The sequence below is a fragment of the Strix uralensis genome, chromosome 3 (assembly GCF_047716275.1).
Source record: "Strix uralensis isolate ZFMK-TIS-50842 chromosome 3, bStrUra1, whole genome shotgun sequence".
Classification (NCBI taxonomy): domain Eukaryota; kingdom Metazoa; phylum Chordata; class Aves; order Strigiformes; family Strigidae; genus Strix; species Strix uralensis.
Window position 1 is genome coordinate 75874080 of NC_133974.1, and position 16758 is coordinate 75890837.

The 16758-nt window shown below is 37.8% G+C and overlaps 1 protein-coding gene across 6 annotated transcripts in view; it reads right to left on the reverse strand.

Annotated features, from left to right (window-relative positions):
• The window catches only part of UTRN (utrophin), a 387351-nt gene that overhangs the window by 255831 nt on the left and 114762 nt on the right, over nt 1–16758 (reverse strand). For all 6 annotated transcript variants that reach the window (XM_074862944.1, XM_074862945.1, XM_074862943.1 and 3 more), the window contains 14 exons: nt 16381–16551; nt 14019–14198; nt 13187–13321; nt 12536–12685; nt 10965–11126; nt 10500–10628; nt 9849–10022; nt 9080–9235; nt 7342–7512; nt 5278–5457; nt 2599–2727; nt 2292–2462; nt 1575–1724; nt 231–368 (listed from right to left, as the gene is read on the reverse strand). In XM_074862944.1, the coding sequence (XP_074719045.1) occupies nt 231–368; nt 1575–1724; nt 2292–2462; nt 2599–2727; nt 5278–5457; nt 7342–7512; nt 9080–9235; nt 9849–10022; nt 10500–10628; nt 10965–11126; nt 12536–12685; nt 13187–13321; nt 14019–14198; nt 16381–16551 (2196 nt within the window). The remainder of the gene's footprint in view (nt 1–230; nt 369–1574; nt 1725–2291; nt 2463–2598; nt 2728–5277; nt 5458–7341; nt 7513–9079; nt 9236–9848; nt 10023–10499; nt 10629–10964; nt 11127–12535; nt 12686–13186; nt 13322–14018; nt 14199–16380; nt 16552–16758) is intronic.

Below are 16758 nucleotides of genomic sequence, written 5' to 3' on the forward strand. Positions count from 1 at the left end.
AAGTTGTGAAAAGGACTTTAAAAATCAAAACCACTCCCCCAAAAACTTTGGAATGACAAAATTCATATTTTGAAATTGCAAAGATTCAGAGTCAGACTGAGTGTATACACATTTAACTCTTCCCCAGAGAATCTTATACGCTAAAAGAAGTCATAACCAGGTTGTAAGTGGGATGCCAAAGGGAGAATTGCATAAACGAGCTTTAACTACAGTAACTACCATAATCATACCTGCACACTGTTGTACTTTTTCTGCAGAAGCAACAGCTGTATGCGGATCTTCTCTCTCTTATGGTCCTCCATAGGCTGCTGTAACAACTGCCCTCCTCTCTGTAAAACTTCTTCAATCTGAGCTCTTTCTTGATCCAGCTAAAATTACACAAGTCTATTATCCACAGAAAGCTCAGCTACGCTTTCCAAAATTAATTTATTACTTGCTCAGATATTAACAGTAATGGTACCAAACTGTTATTATCCAAATTTGAGCCAAATTCAAGCAGAGATTCTCCTCCACAACTACCAAATCCAAAAATCCAGCTTGGTCATTCCATAAGCTTCATAAAGAGATGCCCTGCAGGAAGCTCACTTAATAAGCCAGCAATAGGCAGCAACAGCAAGAGGGTGCTATGACTTAAGCTTCATGTCTATCCTAAACATTTCTTGACAATAACAAGTAAGCTCAGAGCAGAAGAGCAAGAAAACAGAAACATAGTAAGTATGCACAAAAGGAAGCGTATGTTCTACAACAATAGGTCTTTCCATAGAGGCCTTTTAAAAATTGTTTTCTGTAGTATACGTGCCATCTTCCACAGACTTATATTCACCTTTCCAGCTCAGTTTATAATATTTCATTAAAATGAAGGCAGATAGGGTGGCCTGGCAGGTCTTTACCCAATTCTGTAGCCAACAAGGTTATTGTGGATGCAAAAAGTATGACAGTTCTATAGCAGTGAATAGCAGACCCTAGATAAAAATCTAGAAAATGATAAATTTTGTTCCAAGTTCTTATTTGGACTTGCCATGAGACATATTACAACACTTTCCTTTGCACTTCATCTCACAAGCATCCACTGACCTGACCTATGCACTGTGATTTATTTTTGCACTTTAAACTGGTATGATATATCTACCCAATGTAATAGAGTCCCAAAATTGCTAAATACATAGTAATAGTCTCAGCTATTTCAACATAATTTCAAACAGTTAGATATGAAGAAAGAAAAAAGTTTTGCACCCTATTACTCTTACAGGAAGAATTCCTTATAAACAGCTACTTTGAGTAGAAGATAAATAAAAATCAAAGTTCACTACTGGAATTATATAAAGCCATGATGAAAATACGGACTGATGTATGACTAGCTACTCTCAGTGCACCAGCCAAGAGGCAGCAGCAGCTATGGGAAAAGTATGGGAAAATTGTACAGCGTTTCCAGCAACGTAACAACTCCATTTTCTACTCCTGTCTTAAGAAGACTTTTGTAGGAGAATTCCCCCTCGAAGTCTGAAGGAATGTAACACGTGGACAGAATAGAAAGGGAGCCGGTTAGTTATTTAATTCTTCCATTGCTCACAAACCTTTTCATCTTCCCCACTCAACTCCAGATGCTTTTCCACAACTTTTAACATATTCTGTATGTCACACTCAAATTTTTCCAGGTCTGGAAAAGCTACTCTGACTTCACAGGGCTCTGACATGACAGGAAGTCGTTCTTGTCCAACAAGCATCTGCAAAGCAAAACAAAACTTTCTTCAAGCTGAAAATTTAGTTGGAGGTGTCATACACAGTTTAATGATTTAAACCAATTCTCCATGAACATGCATACCAGTTTGTAGGATCATCAGATATCAGCATAAAAAAAAATTTTCCATACTTGTTTGATCTAACACTGAGAGTTAAGATGGACACAGCGTTGATAGGTATTATCAAACTTCTACCTTCAGACTTCAATCTGAGCATTTTAGTCTCAAAACAAACAAAACCCCTCCAGTCACATTAGGTTATGGTGTTGTTCTGTGGTTCATATATGTACTGCAATATATACATTTTCCTGAATCTTTATAACACAATTATTTGTAAATTTTCCCTTGCAACTCAAGTTATCACCTGCTACTCAGAAAAAAGAAGCAGTTGGTCTAAAATCAGTGTGTCCATTTTTCACATATAAATAGCTACACTTAAGAGGATAAAAGCAGCAAAGTGCTGTTCTAACACAAAGATCTATCCCCTAAAGCTATTTGCCATCATTTTGGCATAGACCCCCCAAGCATGTTTTGGGACTTGCTCAACCTCACCTTGGCACTTTTGATGTGCTGAGAGACCTTCTCAAAGTTACGATTCAGTTCTGCCAGTTTGGGTTCAACAAGTTCACGGCATGACACCCCCCGACCATTCATTAAGATGATAGCCTGATCACGCACATTATCCACTCGAAGGCTAACATCATCTAATTCAGATGTTAAGCGCTAAGAAGTGAAAGAAAAAGCAAATGGTTACCTTAGGAAAACAATATTTGAAAAAAACAAAACAGAAACAGGCAGCAGACCTGACTTGACTTCATTTAGAATCCAGAAGTGGTTACTTGACAGCGATATTTCCTACCTTCACAGTTTCCTCCTTTTTGCTTGCTGACTTTTTCTCAATCTCATCCAGCAACGCTTCAGCCTGATACAACCAAGTACTTATGTGGGCAACATTTTCATCAAAAATTTCTAGTTGGCTCTGATGGTTCTGGAAAAAGATTTTAAAAAAATGTATCAATATGAGAAACTTAAATTGCACAAAACACCCCAACACAAAAACCAAACACACCCACACAAAAAACCACACACCAAAAAAGACAACCCTGCCAAAACCACTATTATGAGTAAAAAGATCAATGGAATAAAGCATTATGGATACACCTTGGAAAGGAACACTCCAACTGAAGTTGTACCTTTCACATTCAATAAGTATTTACAAGCATTCAATTTTCATTCTAGACCCTTCGATATTATTGTTCCTAATTCATAAAGGGAAACAGAAATAACTGAGGTGGTTTGTCCAACTAAAGACAATGTATTACAACATTATAGCCAGACCACAACATCTCAGCTGACCAAAAAACCCATGATTTTTTCAGTTATCATTAGCAGATAAAACAGTAAAAGTTATGTGTGGTAGTTGTTGGGTTTTTTTTTAACTGAAAGGGGATTACACCAAAACCTACAAATTGTATTAGTCAAGTTTTGATATTTTACTGATTACATTAAAATATTTCTTCCTCTTAAGAAAAGTCACCACGTTGTAGATGTGTTAATTAGGTACGCTTTCATAGGCAGTCAGAAGCTGTAACATTAGGTACCACAGACAGAAACACCACATTGTTCTGTGTGACAAAACAAAGCTATTGGAATACCATGCTGCTTAACCCAAAATAGGATAGCTAAGCTTTGATCTTTTAGACTAACAAAACAAAGGGAGGGGAGGGAAGAGAGAGAAGGCCTATGATTGCTCTCTATATCAACATGAAGAAACTTCTATCTTCACCTACCAAAAAGAACAATTTAACCTGATGAAGTCAGCACAAGGACAATACTCATCACCTGACATGAACATAATTTAGAATGTTTTTAGTTGTGGATCATCCTTACAAATAAGGGTAAACTACCTGACTACTAACATGGGCATCACTGGATTATGAAACAAACAGCATGGTCTGCAGCAGGCACTGGACAGGATGCACAAGGCTCACCACCTAGATATACACCAAAGTTTCCACAATTTCAGCCCGTATCAGGGGCTTCTGAAGGTTGAGCTTCAGCTTTGTAACTAGCTAAACAACACAGAAATACCTCAATTATCTGAAAACATCAGTTTGATGCTAGCATCAATTGTAGACTGTTTCATATCCATTTAGCGAAACTTGCAGCTTTAGGCTGTATAATACACTTAGTTTTCCATTTACTCAGCCAAACAGACACCGTTGGCCTCAACTCCAAGTTGGCATATTCTTTAACACTTGCAGTTATGGGCTGTCTAAAAGAGCAATAGGCTGACAGAGGGTCCAAAGTGCTTTGCTGAACACCACTAGGAAGTTAGCCCATTAAATTTACAGCCATCATCTGGGCTTTAAGGAAATCTATTGACACAAAAGTGTTCTGTTCATGCTGGAGCTGGCACAGAGGTTTCTTTCAGGCTGAATAAAGAGCAGCACATGCAGCAGCCTCACAGAAACCAAACTTTTTGGGCTAGTTCCTTTTGTTTTCTACTTATATTAATAAATTCACGAGCTTATAGAAAGTTACATAGAAAACACAAGATCTAACTTCTAGGCTCTAATTAACATGCTATGAAACAAACAACACTTCTATAACATGGTGGGTTTTTTCCCCTCATTTTCATCTGGCAGAATCAGCTACTACCAGTTAATGAGTAAACCCACTGTTTGTGATTAATGAGTAAATCCATTATGAACGTTTGTACGCTCCATAGCACATGCAGACTATATGGATGGTAGATGCCCCCTTTCAGGATAGTTTAGAAAGTTACTTCTACGCACTAGTGTAGCAAGAATTGTATTAGGAGCTAAATAACAAGTGGACACAAAAGGCTAGCACTATTGGTGTAGCAAAGGAGAAAGTGATAAAACACTAACAGGGAAGAGGTACTAGGAGATAAATTTCTAAATAAGGACTAAAGATTAAAAATGTAATGTGATGGCACATAAAGGGAGGGAGAAAGGAAAGATAAAGAGATTAAAACCACAGATGGGTAAAAGGTGTTCTCCAAGCGTATGATGAATTTTTTATAGAAAAGAGGAGTTATAGCAAAGTCTAAGGAGTGTAAGAACCCAGAAAAGAGTCCTGGCACTGAAGCCAGGAGGAAGAGAAAGGCAAAAGAGGGAAGAAAAAAAAAGTTAAACTTAGTTTTATTCTCTACAACTAAGCAGGTTATTCCCACTAGGTCTTCCTGGGATATTTACATAGTTTCATCACTCTCACATACAGATTCTGCATTTTCATCTCCTAGTCACTGAGCAATAGCCACTAATACCAAGTGCATGGCACCAATGCCTATCAGCACCTCTAAACCACTTACAAAACAGTCACCTTGCACATTATATATAACCTCTTGACTCACCTCCCCATCTACAAAGTAACCAGACAGCCATTCTGTATTTAAGTTCATGAGGCACCATGGAAGCTTCACATCCCAACAAAGTGAGACAAGCAAAAACTGCAACTGCTCCAAGGGTGTGGAGGAAAAAACCACCCTAAATATTTCTTATGCGCAGCTTACCAACAAGGTGTCACACCAGTCCTCGGTCCAGGTCCGAACTCTGCTCCAGCCAGCATTAAGGACACACAGCTTCTCCTCCAGGGAAGTCTCACTGCCTTCCACCAGAGCCTGAAGTGCAGCGCAGCTTTCTGTGATGCTCTTCAAATCAGCTTTCCTCCTCTCCAGCTCTCTCAGCACATTCTGAAACAAGAGGAGCCATTAACACTGCACACTGCTCCCTGTCACAAGGACAAGGGAGTCAGATTTTTACCTCCACAGGAAACAAATAGTATTACAGATGATCTTCACTTGAGAAAAATCAAACCAAGTAGAATCACCTTCTGTTTATACTCACTCTCTGTAGATACTAATCTCTTTTTATGAGAGAGAGGAAGCAAGAGCACAATGCATGTAAGTGTCCTGAATAACAGCTTGAGACCTTTCTGTTTTGTTGTTTTATATCCACAGTTGCTTTTCATTATGTAGGTAAAGCAAATGCATCACATCACATCACAGGTCCAATCTTAAAAGGTTCCTTCCTGCACTGTCAAGCACCACAGAGAATGCAATTTTCAAGAGACACTTTGGATTTCTCTGTATATTTTCATATTAAAGTACTTTTACAGTTGGCAACAATGAGAAAAGTGGTAGGCCAAGGCCAAATCGTTTTTGAGAACCACCACCACTCATTACTGCACATGTTCAATTCACTTGCTACATATTCCAGAAGCCCTATTGTATATCACCTATACATAGATATGTAACTATATGTATCTTTAGCTCCAATATTTTTTCCAAGCCATCTCTGCTTTTAAATAGTTTTTTTAAATCTAAAAAAAAAAATCACCTTCTTTGAAAGAATGCATACTGACATACGAATTTATAGTATGCCATCTCTTGAATATCAATACATGTTTTCCATGTGGAAAATAGCACCTCTTGCCATACAAGATCATCAATTATTATTAACATCTGGCTGTTTAAAAAAGCTCTCTGATGTCAGTGTACAGTGTGTGGAAGAATGCAGTTAATCACAACTAGTGTCTGGAGCTCCCTGAACATCTTATTACCTGTGAAGTAAATACTTTATTATTTTATCTTAGCTTCTTATCTTAGAGACCAAAACAAATACTCAAGTTAATACATTTTAAAATTGCCTCTAGAACACCTTAAGACAGGAAGGACAACTTTGCATGCAACATAAAGGGCTTGTCCTCTGGTGGTGCGTAATAGTTCATGAACTATTTGAATTGCTTACACATGTATAGTAAGTAAGTATTTACAAGATTGCTTGGAAAGAAATCTTAGAGATACTGCCACAGCAGAAGTGTAATGCTAATAATTGCTAATCCTGAGTGAAGGGTGAGAACTGGTTATAACTAGGTGTTCTTGTAATTTTGTAAGATTTCAGGTTTTAAGATTGCACGCAGACCTATTCCAAAAGTAAAAGGTGACAGAAAATGACTGGAAAGATCAGTATTGCTGAACTGCATTAACTGACACTTTATGCAAAACTCCAACTAATACATATACAAGTTTCTACAGTAAGAGTAGCTACTTTCCTTCAGAATAATTATAAACACATTCGCCTGCTTCACTGAGAAGTTCCAATTTATAGATGAAAAATAAGGAATTACAGGAGCTTTTTGTTTTGCAAAGTCACAATTTTAAAGACAAGGTTGTTTCAATTAAAAGTTACAAACTCAATTTTTCATTAAAAAATGTCAATGAACTTTCAGTTTGCTCTACTAGTAAAGTATTTGATCTAGCCAAAAAGTATATTTGCTGATAATTAAGATTATACTTACAGACTGTGTTAGAGATACAGTCACTTAAATACCTAATACCACCAAATACGTAGTAGTATCTTTAATATTTTGCTGGCCATTTAAGTTTGAGGCAAGATGCTTAAGATGAAACAGATCAGACTGAGTAAGGTACTGAATATGATTTACTGAATCTACTAAAATTTCATTATGTAAGAGATTTAGGAACAAGTTACAAGGATATAAATTCACAGCTGCTTCTACATAGTATTGCCATAATGTTAAAAAATTATTCTACAGCTATTTAGAGCGTGCTTACTTTGGCCCATGCAATCTCTGAATCTAGATCAGAAAGCAAGCTCTCTGAAGTGGACTTCTGCACGAGCTCAGCCTCAGTGCTATCTAGCCACTCTGACAAAGAGGCAGCCTCTTTCCTCATTTTGCGTGCCAGCTGGGATGCTCTTTCGAGGTCTTGTTTTCCTTCTGTCACCTACAAAAAAGTAAAAAACAAAAGAGAAAACAAAATTAGATTTTAAAAGACAGCAAAACCAAAAAGTGCTAGCCAGCCAAAATATCTGCCCAAATATATAAAATCCTTGCATCTTAAGACTGTCATGCATTAGGGAAGGACCCTGAAAAGAAAAATCATTTATAAACATCTGCATCTTACTGTACAAACCAGAATATATAAAAATAGAATCATTTTAAATTAAGATACACTTAAAGGAGACAAAGAAACCTTCATACCCACTTATTTATAGCTAGTAATCATCAAATTGATGTTTAATCTTTGTTTATTATGATCTTTTAACTGAAGCTCAAGGGGATACAGAATCCAGTCAGTAACTCACACAGGTAAAATTCAATTGCTTTTTGTATTTTGATAGACCTGCCAGCAGAAAGCTGTAAAGAAGAATTTCACTGAAAGTGTAGTCTGCCCTTAAAAACATCTCAGTAAAGTGAAGATGAAATTTGATGTTTGCTGCAGTATAATCAATTCTATTTCTCACTGGCTATACAATTAGTCTGGTCAAACTTTAACACAGACTTGAGAATAAATTCAACCATAGCAGTCAGAATCAACTGACATTTCGAAAAATTGCCTTCTGTCTCAGCTTAGTGTTTGCATGTATTTATTCAAAATAATGCACACTCTGAAGATCTAAAAAAAATAAATTCAGACACAAAACAACAACATTATACTGCAAATAACTCTGCCTTTCTGTCCTTTCCCAATTTCTTGTCTACGTGCTTTCCGAGTTATAGATGTACAGGTTCCACTAGAACCCACACCTTCTTGAATGTTCTCCACTTTACAACAGTAAAGTATTTCCTAGGGCCCATTTCAAGATATTCCAACAATGTAATCTGGCCACTTACCCACAGCTTCATTCACAGAGCACTGAACAGGCATCAGTCTGCTTGGACTTCTCTCTTAGTTTAGGTAGGTAAACAAACTATTTTCCCCCTGCCCCCTAAGGGTTTAACCATTTTCAAACATTTCACTTGGGTAAATGACTATTGAATTATTATGAAAATTACTCAAACCAATATTTAATGCAGTTCATAGGAAATACAGGTTCCTGCGTTTTCTACTTCATACTGAGAGCAACCCTTTAGATGGATCACGATTAGAAACCATCATGACACCTCCTAAAAAAATTTATATAGACTCAAATTTCTCGTATGACTATTTGATAAATAAATTATCTTGCAGGCTGGTTTACAGACAAGAGAAGGTACAACAGTGCTCAAAGACTGTAACAAATAGCAGGCCAGCTTTGCCAGGATGATGAAAGCTCTGTGAACCTTCCTTTCTTCGAGGCTACCTCCCCTTCAGGAACACCCTGTGAGCAGAGGGATCTTGTACAACTACAGGATTGTTATACATAATCTTTAATCTCTCAGCTGAACATTCCTGAATATAGCAGGATAGCTATATCTAGCCTATACTGTATCAGCTTCAGAATCAAAGTTAAAACAGCATCTGACATCAAAACAACTAGAAGGGAACTTACATACAGACAAATGTTCATATGTACATTTGCTTTTCTTACCTGTGCCCCCAAGTCATTGTAAAGAAATTTCAGTGCTGTCAGTTGTTCGTCCATCCCTTTGGGATTGTCTGTCTGTTGTTTCTGTACAATCTGCCTTCCTGTCTTGATGACAGTTTCAACCTCCAATTTCACCTCACTGAGGGTCTTATAGAGTTTCTAAAAACATAAATACATATATCGGTAATCGATTCGTCGTGCAGACTTTCAGACTTCGCTTCATTTGGGGACCTGACCATCAGATTGCACTTAAACTCTGAACTTCCGATTAAGAGCAATGTCTACCAAGATTTCAAACTCCTGATGTTCCATATTTTATTATAGTTTTACTTTTCACCCAAAAAAAAGAATTATCCCAATAATTTAGCAGTGTTTACTCCATAACATCACATGTGGCAAGGCTAACATTGTGATCTGTACTTGATCTTATGCATAGTGTAGTTCAAATACTAAGAACCAAGCAAACTTGCCCCTGGAGTGATGCTTCTCTGAAACACGAGGATGAGCCAGGGAAAGGAGTTGTTTATAAACAACTCAGCCATTCCACCACATCTGTGATCAGCAATCCACTACTTTTATGTCCACATTCTCACCCAGAAGAATTAAGAGTTTTTAAATTATCAATTGTTCTGTTGGCATTTTGCAAAGGGTTGTAACAGTTCCATCAGGACTCTTCCATCAGGAAGGAAAATTTCCTCATGAGGTTTAGGCAAGAAGAATCACAGAAGAAACACATACCTCCAAGCATGAGTTAAGAACATTGCATACTTACCATGCAACTGTCCAGATGAGCTTGGATTACATCTGGGTCAGTATCCTTCACATCCAAGACATGAAGTTCTGCTTTTACACCATCCAACACCCGTTTGCAATCCAACATGCGCTGCTCAAAATTGGCTGGTTTCTGGAAAAGCTGGTACTTTGTAGATACTTCACGGAGTTTTCTCTGTTTTAATGAACATTATGTTAAAATATTGTTTAGATTTACTATCTGCACTGCAGAATATAACATTTAAAGCATCTGCCCCCACAGATTCTAACTCACCTCTCCTGTCACCACAACTCAGTATACATGGAAACTCTACTTGCCAAGCCAAATTTCATCACCTATGCCTAATCTCTACCCTGAGGTGCAAGAGAGCTATAATTTCGTATGATACAGTTTCAAAATATCCATTCAACTAAAATACAGAGACTTTCTGACTTTCAGCATTTATCCCACAATACTTACGAAACTTAAACTTCCTTATTCAATTCATCTAGTGATGTTTGTTTCCTAATGAAAAGCACATAAAAGCATACACTATTTACTTCTGAGATTCAGTTGACCGCACCAAGCAATTTACAGGCTGACAATAACAGTGTGTAATTGAAAACCAGACGCTCTTTACATATAAATTCTTAGTGCCACTCTCATTTTTACCTGCAAAGCATCCAGCTGAGTTCCACCACGGGGAGACCTGCATTCAGGAGAAGCAGGAGGGAAAGAGCGAGAACTTTTCTTGAGCTCCTCTAAGGTGGATTCATGAGCTGCAATCTCAGCTTGAATTTTCTGCCAGGAAAAAAAAAATGTTACAAAATTGCTTGCAGAGAGGGAGAGGAACTTGCATACCACCTACTACCCAGCAGAAGTAAATTCACTCTGTAAAAGTTAAGCACTACCAGGTTTATTTTAAATATTCGGGCTCTGGTTTCTAAATTGAAAGCCATTAAGATCGTTATTCAATACAACCTTCTTAAAACAGGAGAACAATTGAGATTACAGAAGATATCACCTAGTACATCAGCACAGGACTGAAATGAAGCCTTCATGGATTATTAAATCTAGGCTGAGCACTGACACGAGATATTTCAAAATGTTTTGTAGTGAAAAGCCATAGTGGAATACCTGGGCCTCCTGGGGCATCTGAAACGCATCTACCCTATCAGTCAGGTAAGATGTCAGCTGTCTATCCAGCTCTGCTAAGTTTTCCTGCAAGACCTGCAACATGTGGTCAGTTTCTCTCATGGTCTGAAGCTGCTGTTCCAACGTGATCTGCCGGCTCACTGCCTGAGTGGGACAGAAAGGTAAGACAAGATGGAACAGTAATTCAATATGAATGATATTAAATTTTATATATCCAAACAAGGTGGGGGAGACCCAAAAAAGCCTATGCAGGAAGACAGTTTAAAAAGAGCAAAAACAAGCCTTAGAAGGCAGCAATTTCTGAAGCCTGCTGTGATTCATACCAGTAGCTGACAAGCAGTGGCACAGGAGAGTTTTGCTGCTAGATACACAGGATAGTGAAAACAGGTGTCTCCTATCACCTCAGAAGAAAGTATTTTGTTAAAAACATACAGGTTTCAAGAACTACCTATTCAATGGGAATCAGGGACTTTGTAGTACACTACAGATTAGTATTGTTTGATGTGTAAACTTGCACATTTTCTTTCAAAACAATAAACTCTTACAGTGTGAAAACAGAGGTTCACAGTTCTTTCCCTCCATTGCCTCTCCCTTCAACAGCAAAACTTCTAAGTTCATCTGAAACAGCACTACTTGCATGGGACCACAAATTCCACACTATCAACACATGCACAGACCAATGGGTGCATACACACACACAAAAATGTGGAAAGTTGTCAACAGCCCAGTATGTCAGTGCTGGAGCTGCCAAAGCAGATAATTTTTATATAGCAATAAATACTGTTGTAACAGGAAAAACAATAGTGAATGCTAACTTAAATGACAGCACATAGCCCCCAGCTGAGGGCACTGCATTCATGTTGCTCACTGTAATTAGGATGAACTGAAACTCCCTCTGTGACTGCACTTTGGCAGTGACAGAAAAACACTCCCATTCTACAATTTGGCATGGGCCTTTATTACCGGGGTACAGAACACAAGTTACAAATTTATGCAAGCTGAAATACAGCTAGTCTTCCTCTACTTGTCTAATCTTTTCTAGATTTAATTAAAGAATGAGAAGAAGGGGACAATGTAATAGATGGAGAATGAGAAGAATGTTTTCCTTCTGTTCCTTATTTCAGTGGGACTTCTTCCTAGCTATTTCAAAGAGTGAAAATGTCTCTTATTCATGTTCCTCATTTTTACAGTTAGTGTGCAGCTCACCAGTATTTATGGCAGTAGGAAGGGAATATTAACCTCAGTTATTGAGCTGTCCCCCTTGAGATTCAAATTGCCTTTTTGTCAAAATTACCTGGAAAAATACCAGGGGTCCCCGCAGTGCAAAGCTGTGCAAGTGTGCAAAACAAAACCTCACTCAAGTCAGGAAAAAACAAGCATCTTTCTCACAGGGCATTATTCCAAATTGAAAACAGCTGACAACACTGTGAAGGTTTCTCCTCTTGTCCTGTATTGCAGTCCTGCAGCTATGAATTCAGGTATCTAATAAGAATCATTTCAGGCCACTGAGCTGAAAAACCCATTCTACTTCAACCCCGCCCCCAAATTCTTACCAAATGACTCAATTCCTCATAGCGGGCATTGAAAGTCTCCAATTTTTCACTGATGATGTCATCAAGAATCCCTCCATCAATCAGTGTCTGCCCAAGTTCCCGAATCTGGGTTCGATTATCAGCCGGATGACGCAGGACAGATTCCAGGGACTAATTAGCAGAGAAAGTTTTAAAGGTTAAGACACTGAATATCACTGCGTTTTCAGAGGTGGAAAGCTGGCTGCATGCACAGAAGTTTTACACTTCAAATGTCTTGAGAGTGCTCTAAAAGCATGAATTAGTTATAGTTTAATCCATGATGACACAGACAAATACAGTGGTCATTTTGCTTTAGATAATTAAACTTCACAGCACTTCTCACATATTCACATCATTTCACACTATAGTGCTGGAAGGAATTAATCAATTCATACAGGACAGGGGAGAGCATACAATTTTATCATGGTACCAAGTATGGCACAATCATGTACAGCAAAATTCAGCTTTTGGTGGAGGATCTTACAAATATCCATTCCAGATTCAGAGTAATGTTCATTTAACCTGAAGAATCAGAATATTCAACACATTTCAGTATTCCACTGAAGTGTAGAATTTGTTTTTTTAAATGGAGCTATCCGAAAACTTACGAATTAGATAGAATGACTACAATACCTCAAGAGCGTCATTGACAGCATGCAATTTATCAGGCAGATTTTCTGTCATTTGCACCCTTTCTTCCAGATTGTTTAGCCAAGCTGTTTCTAAATCAAGATACTGAAGCAACTCAATCCAACAGGACCACACCTCCTAGGAACAACAGAAAAAACATAAATTAGCCTAGAATGCCAGGCATAGCTCATATACCATATGAATAGCTTCAAGAAATTATGTTTGAGACATTCACCTAAAATAGGCAAGCAGAAAATATTCAAAAGCATGCCATGGCACAGTAAGTTCTAGACAGAAAAACCTGCAACTATAGCAGCAAGATAAAAGAAAATATGCAAAATACACAGTCTTTACACTCACACTAAAATTATCACCAACATCCAGATTCTTGTAATGATTTAGATTGTAACAACTGTTACAAAGAATGTAACAAAATGCATCCACTCCTCTTGAAAGACAGGACATACACAACCTACCCCAAACTATAATCAACATGCTCTAATTATCATCGTATTTCAACCTTTAATCTCTGAGAAGTTATTTTTGTTGTTTTGAAAGACACATGGATGGATGGGTAACAGAGCTATAAGACGAGATTACTTATTTGCACAAGTGTTGCTTACAATACAAATTATAAAAGCAAAGTTAGATGGTGTCTCATGGATTCCAAGAATGTCATCTCAAGGGAAAGTAATCTTGGAAAGGAGCCACAGCAAAATGCATTTGTGCTGAAGCTACTGGATTCAGTGACAAAACTGGATATTTTCAGTGTCCTTCTCCATTCCTCTTGTGCCACCTGCCTCTGTTTTACTAAGCTGAGAGCTATCATTCTTACCTCCAAAGTGTGGCATTTCCCCCGGATCCTATTGCACAATAGCTGGTAGTTCTCCAGCACAACATTCAGCTCGGTTGCCAGGTCCTGACCACTAGACGGCACTTTGGTGGCCAACATCTTGATGTTGTCTTTGAGAATCTTCACCCGCACCTCTTTCTGCAACACATCCTCCTTTGCTCTCTGCCCAAAGAAATGTATTACACAATCAGTCCTCAATTGCCACACAGTCAACTATTCACCACTCAAACCAAGATCAGCAGTTTAACCTTGGAAGTGTTGCTGTGAAAATATTCTTGGGTCTGAGCACAACAAGATACGGCACTGACTTGCATGAAATTCAGTTTATGTTAGTAAGTGTTGAAAAATACTACTTTATTAAACATACTGACATATTTACCATTTATAGTTTGTTCATTATAAATCTGTAACTCCAAACAAAAAAGATTAAGTTCAGTGCTATTTATACCCTAGCATACAGATATGAAAAAGGGAAATGAACCAGAAAAAAAGAGGTTTGCTAAAAACAAGCATATCGGGAGAAAAAGGTAGGGTGAATTTACAGAAGTTACGATTTTCAGAGTTCAGTTAACTGTCTCCCAAGCTTATCCAGGAAAGATGATGTAATTACCCAGGACACGTGCAACTACAAAGTTGGAACCTCTCCCGTGGCTGCTGGGTGTGCTGGAGGAACATGTGAAAAAGACAACCAGAAGAATTCCTTCAACCCAACTGCACTTGGAGTTTGGTAACAAAAGTACAGGATAAGCACAGTACAACTAACACACAAGCCTGAAGAAATCATATTATCAGTTGTCAAATTTTGCCCTAACCAGAATTCAGGAAGCAGGACAGCTGGAAGACAGATCATGCAGACCAGTCTGAACCTGTCTGTTGAGACAACTAGAAGGCTCCAGAAATAGAGACTGTCCCATATCTCTCTTTCTTCAGGTTTCAAAGACAGTTTTATGAAGTTGAAGTACCTTTCATATATAAAGGCACTGTACTTTATGGTAGAATTTAGTACATGACAGTATTATTGTTGCACATATTGTTCAAGATGTCTTCCAAATGTAAGGCAATCAAAAAAAATGCCAGTTAACAGAAGGTCAAAGAATGGAAAATCTGGGGAACATATTATTTTATGGCAGCATTATCAAAACCACCTAGCCTCATCTTAAACCTGCTCCTTCAAATGTCAGCAGGAGTTCCACTCTGTTCAAGTGAGAGTAGAATTAGGCAAGCTTAAAAGTTTTTCTAAACCTTATGCAAAAATGCTCTTAGTCAAATATACAGTGTTCTTTCCCAGTCCTAAATATATAGTCCCAACATAATATTCTTACTGCAAATGAAAGAGGATATGCAAGTGTTACAGTAAGCTTACTGGCTCACTGACGTATCTGCCAAATTGAAAATTACAGAATATAATCTGGATTTGACAAATGTAAATGTGCTCAATCTCTCAGATTTGCCAATGAAAAGGAGGTTCGTTCGTTTCGTGGCTTGTGTTCAGCAGGCTGTCAGACTACATGATCTCAAATGGCTTCAAAGGACACGAATATATTAAAACACTTGTTAAAGACTGCTCAGAAAGCCCCTTCAAAAAAGAACAATTCAAAGCTTCAAATAGATTTGTCAAAGCACTTGTAAGGGACAAAAAATTCTTTATTTTATGCTCCATCAAGTAACAGTGTAGTGGATACTCATTTAAATAATGTGCATACAAGTAAAAACATTTGTGAAGATATGTCTGAACTCTCAGATTTAAAAGCAGAAAGAATTGTTTACTCTGCACATACATCCAAGAAAATTATCTATTCAACCAGTAATTTATAGTGAGACAAAAATAGCTCCTTCCTCTCCATTTTTTTAGCCACTATTCCCAAAATTAGAGAAGCAGGGACCAGCATCACTGTTTGAAATTGCTTTTCTAAATGTGGAGTTACTATTTCTAGGGGACAAGAAACTGAAGCCCAACAGCTAGAAGCAGGAGAATATGTTTTCACAGCCACTAATTTACACAGATTTAACATCACCTTTTTTTTCCTCAAGTTTCGTCTCCTGCAACAATTTTCCATATTCTTAGTGTTTAATATGCTATAGATAGCAAGCCTGGCTCAACAGCTGGGCAAGCTGCTATTCATTATGAAATCCCTACCCCTCATGGCCAAATAGAACATCTGCTTTTATAGTTTGTGCTTTAAAAAAAAAAATTCCACAAAGCAAAGCTGAAAAATACCACTAATCTTGTCATGACCTGAGCTCCTTTCCACGTAAATAATAATTCCACAAAAGGTCAACCTCCAAAGCCATTAAATTTTGTTTCACTTTAATCGGGTCTCTACAGTGACCTAGTATTCCTGACCTTCATTTCCTCCACCGCATTCTCTAGCTCTTCAGGGGACTTGTATTCAAAATCTTTCTCCAAATATTCTTCTTCAGCTTGGGTCATCCATTCTTGCATCTCTGCCAAATCCTTCTTCAGATTTACAGCTTTTTCCTGACTTTCAGACAGGCGATTTTTCTGACTAACGATCTAGAAACCAAGTGGAGGAAGAAACAGCAGTTTTGTTACTTAAATGTCCTTGTATATATGAAAAACCACAAGTCTTTCTTAAAACGTTTTACTACCAAAACATTTTCAGGCCTTTTTAATTAACAAAAGACTTTTACACACACACACACACGAACTCATGATCCCCTTTTTATCAAATCAACAAAATCTAGAGATGAGGGAAGGAGA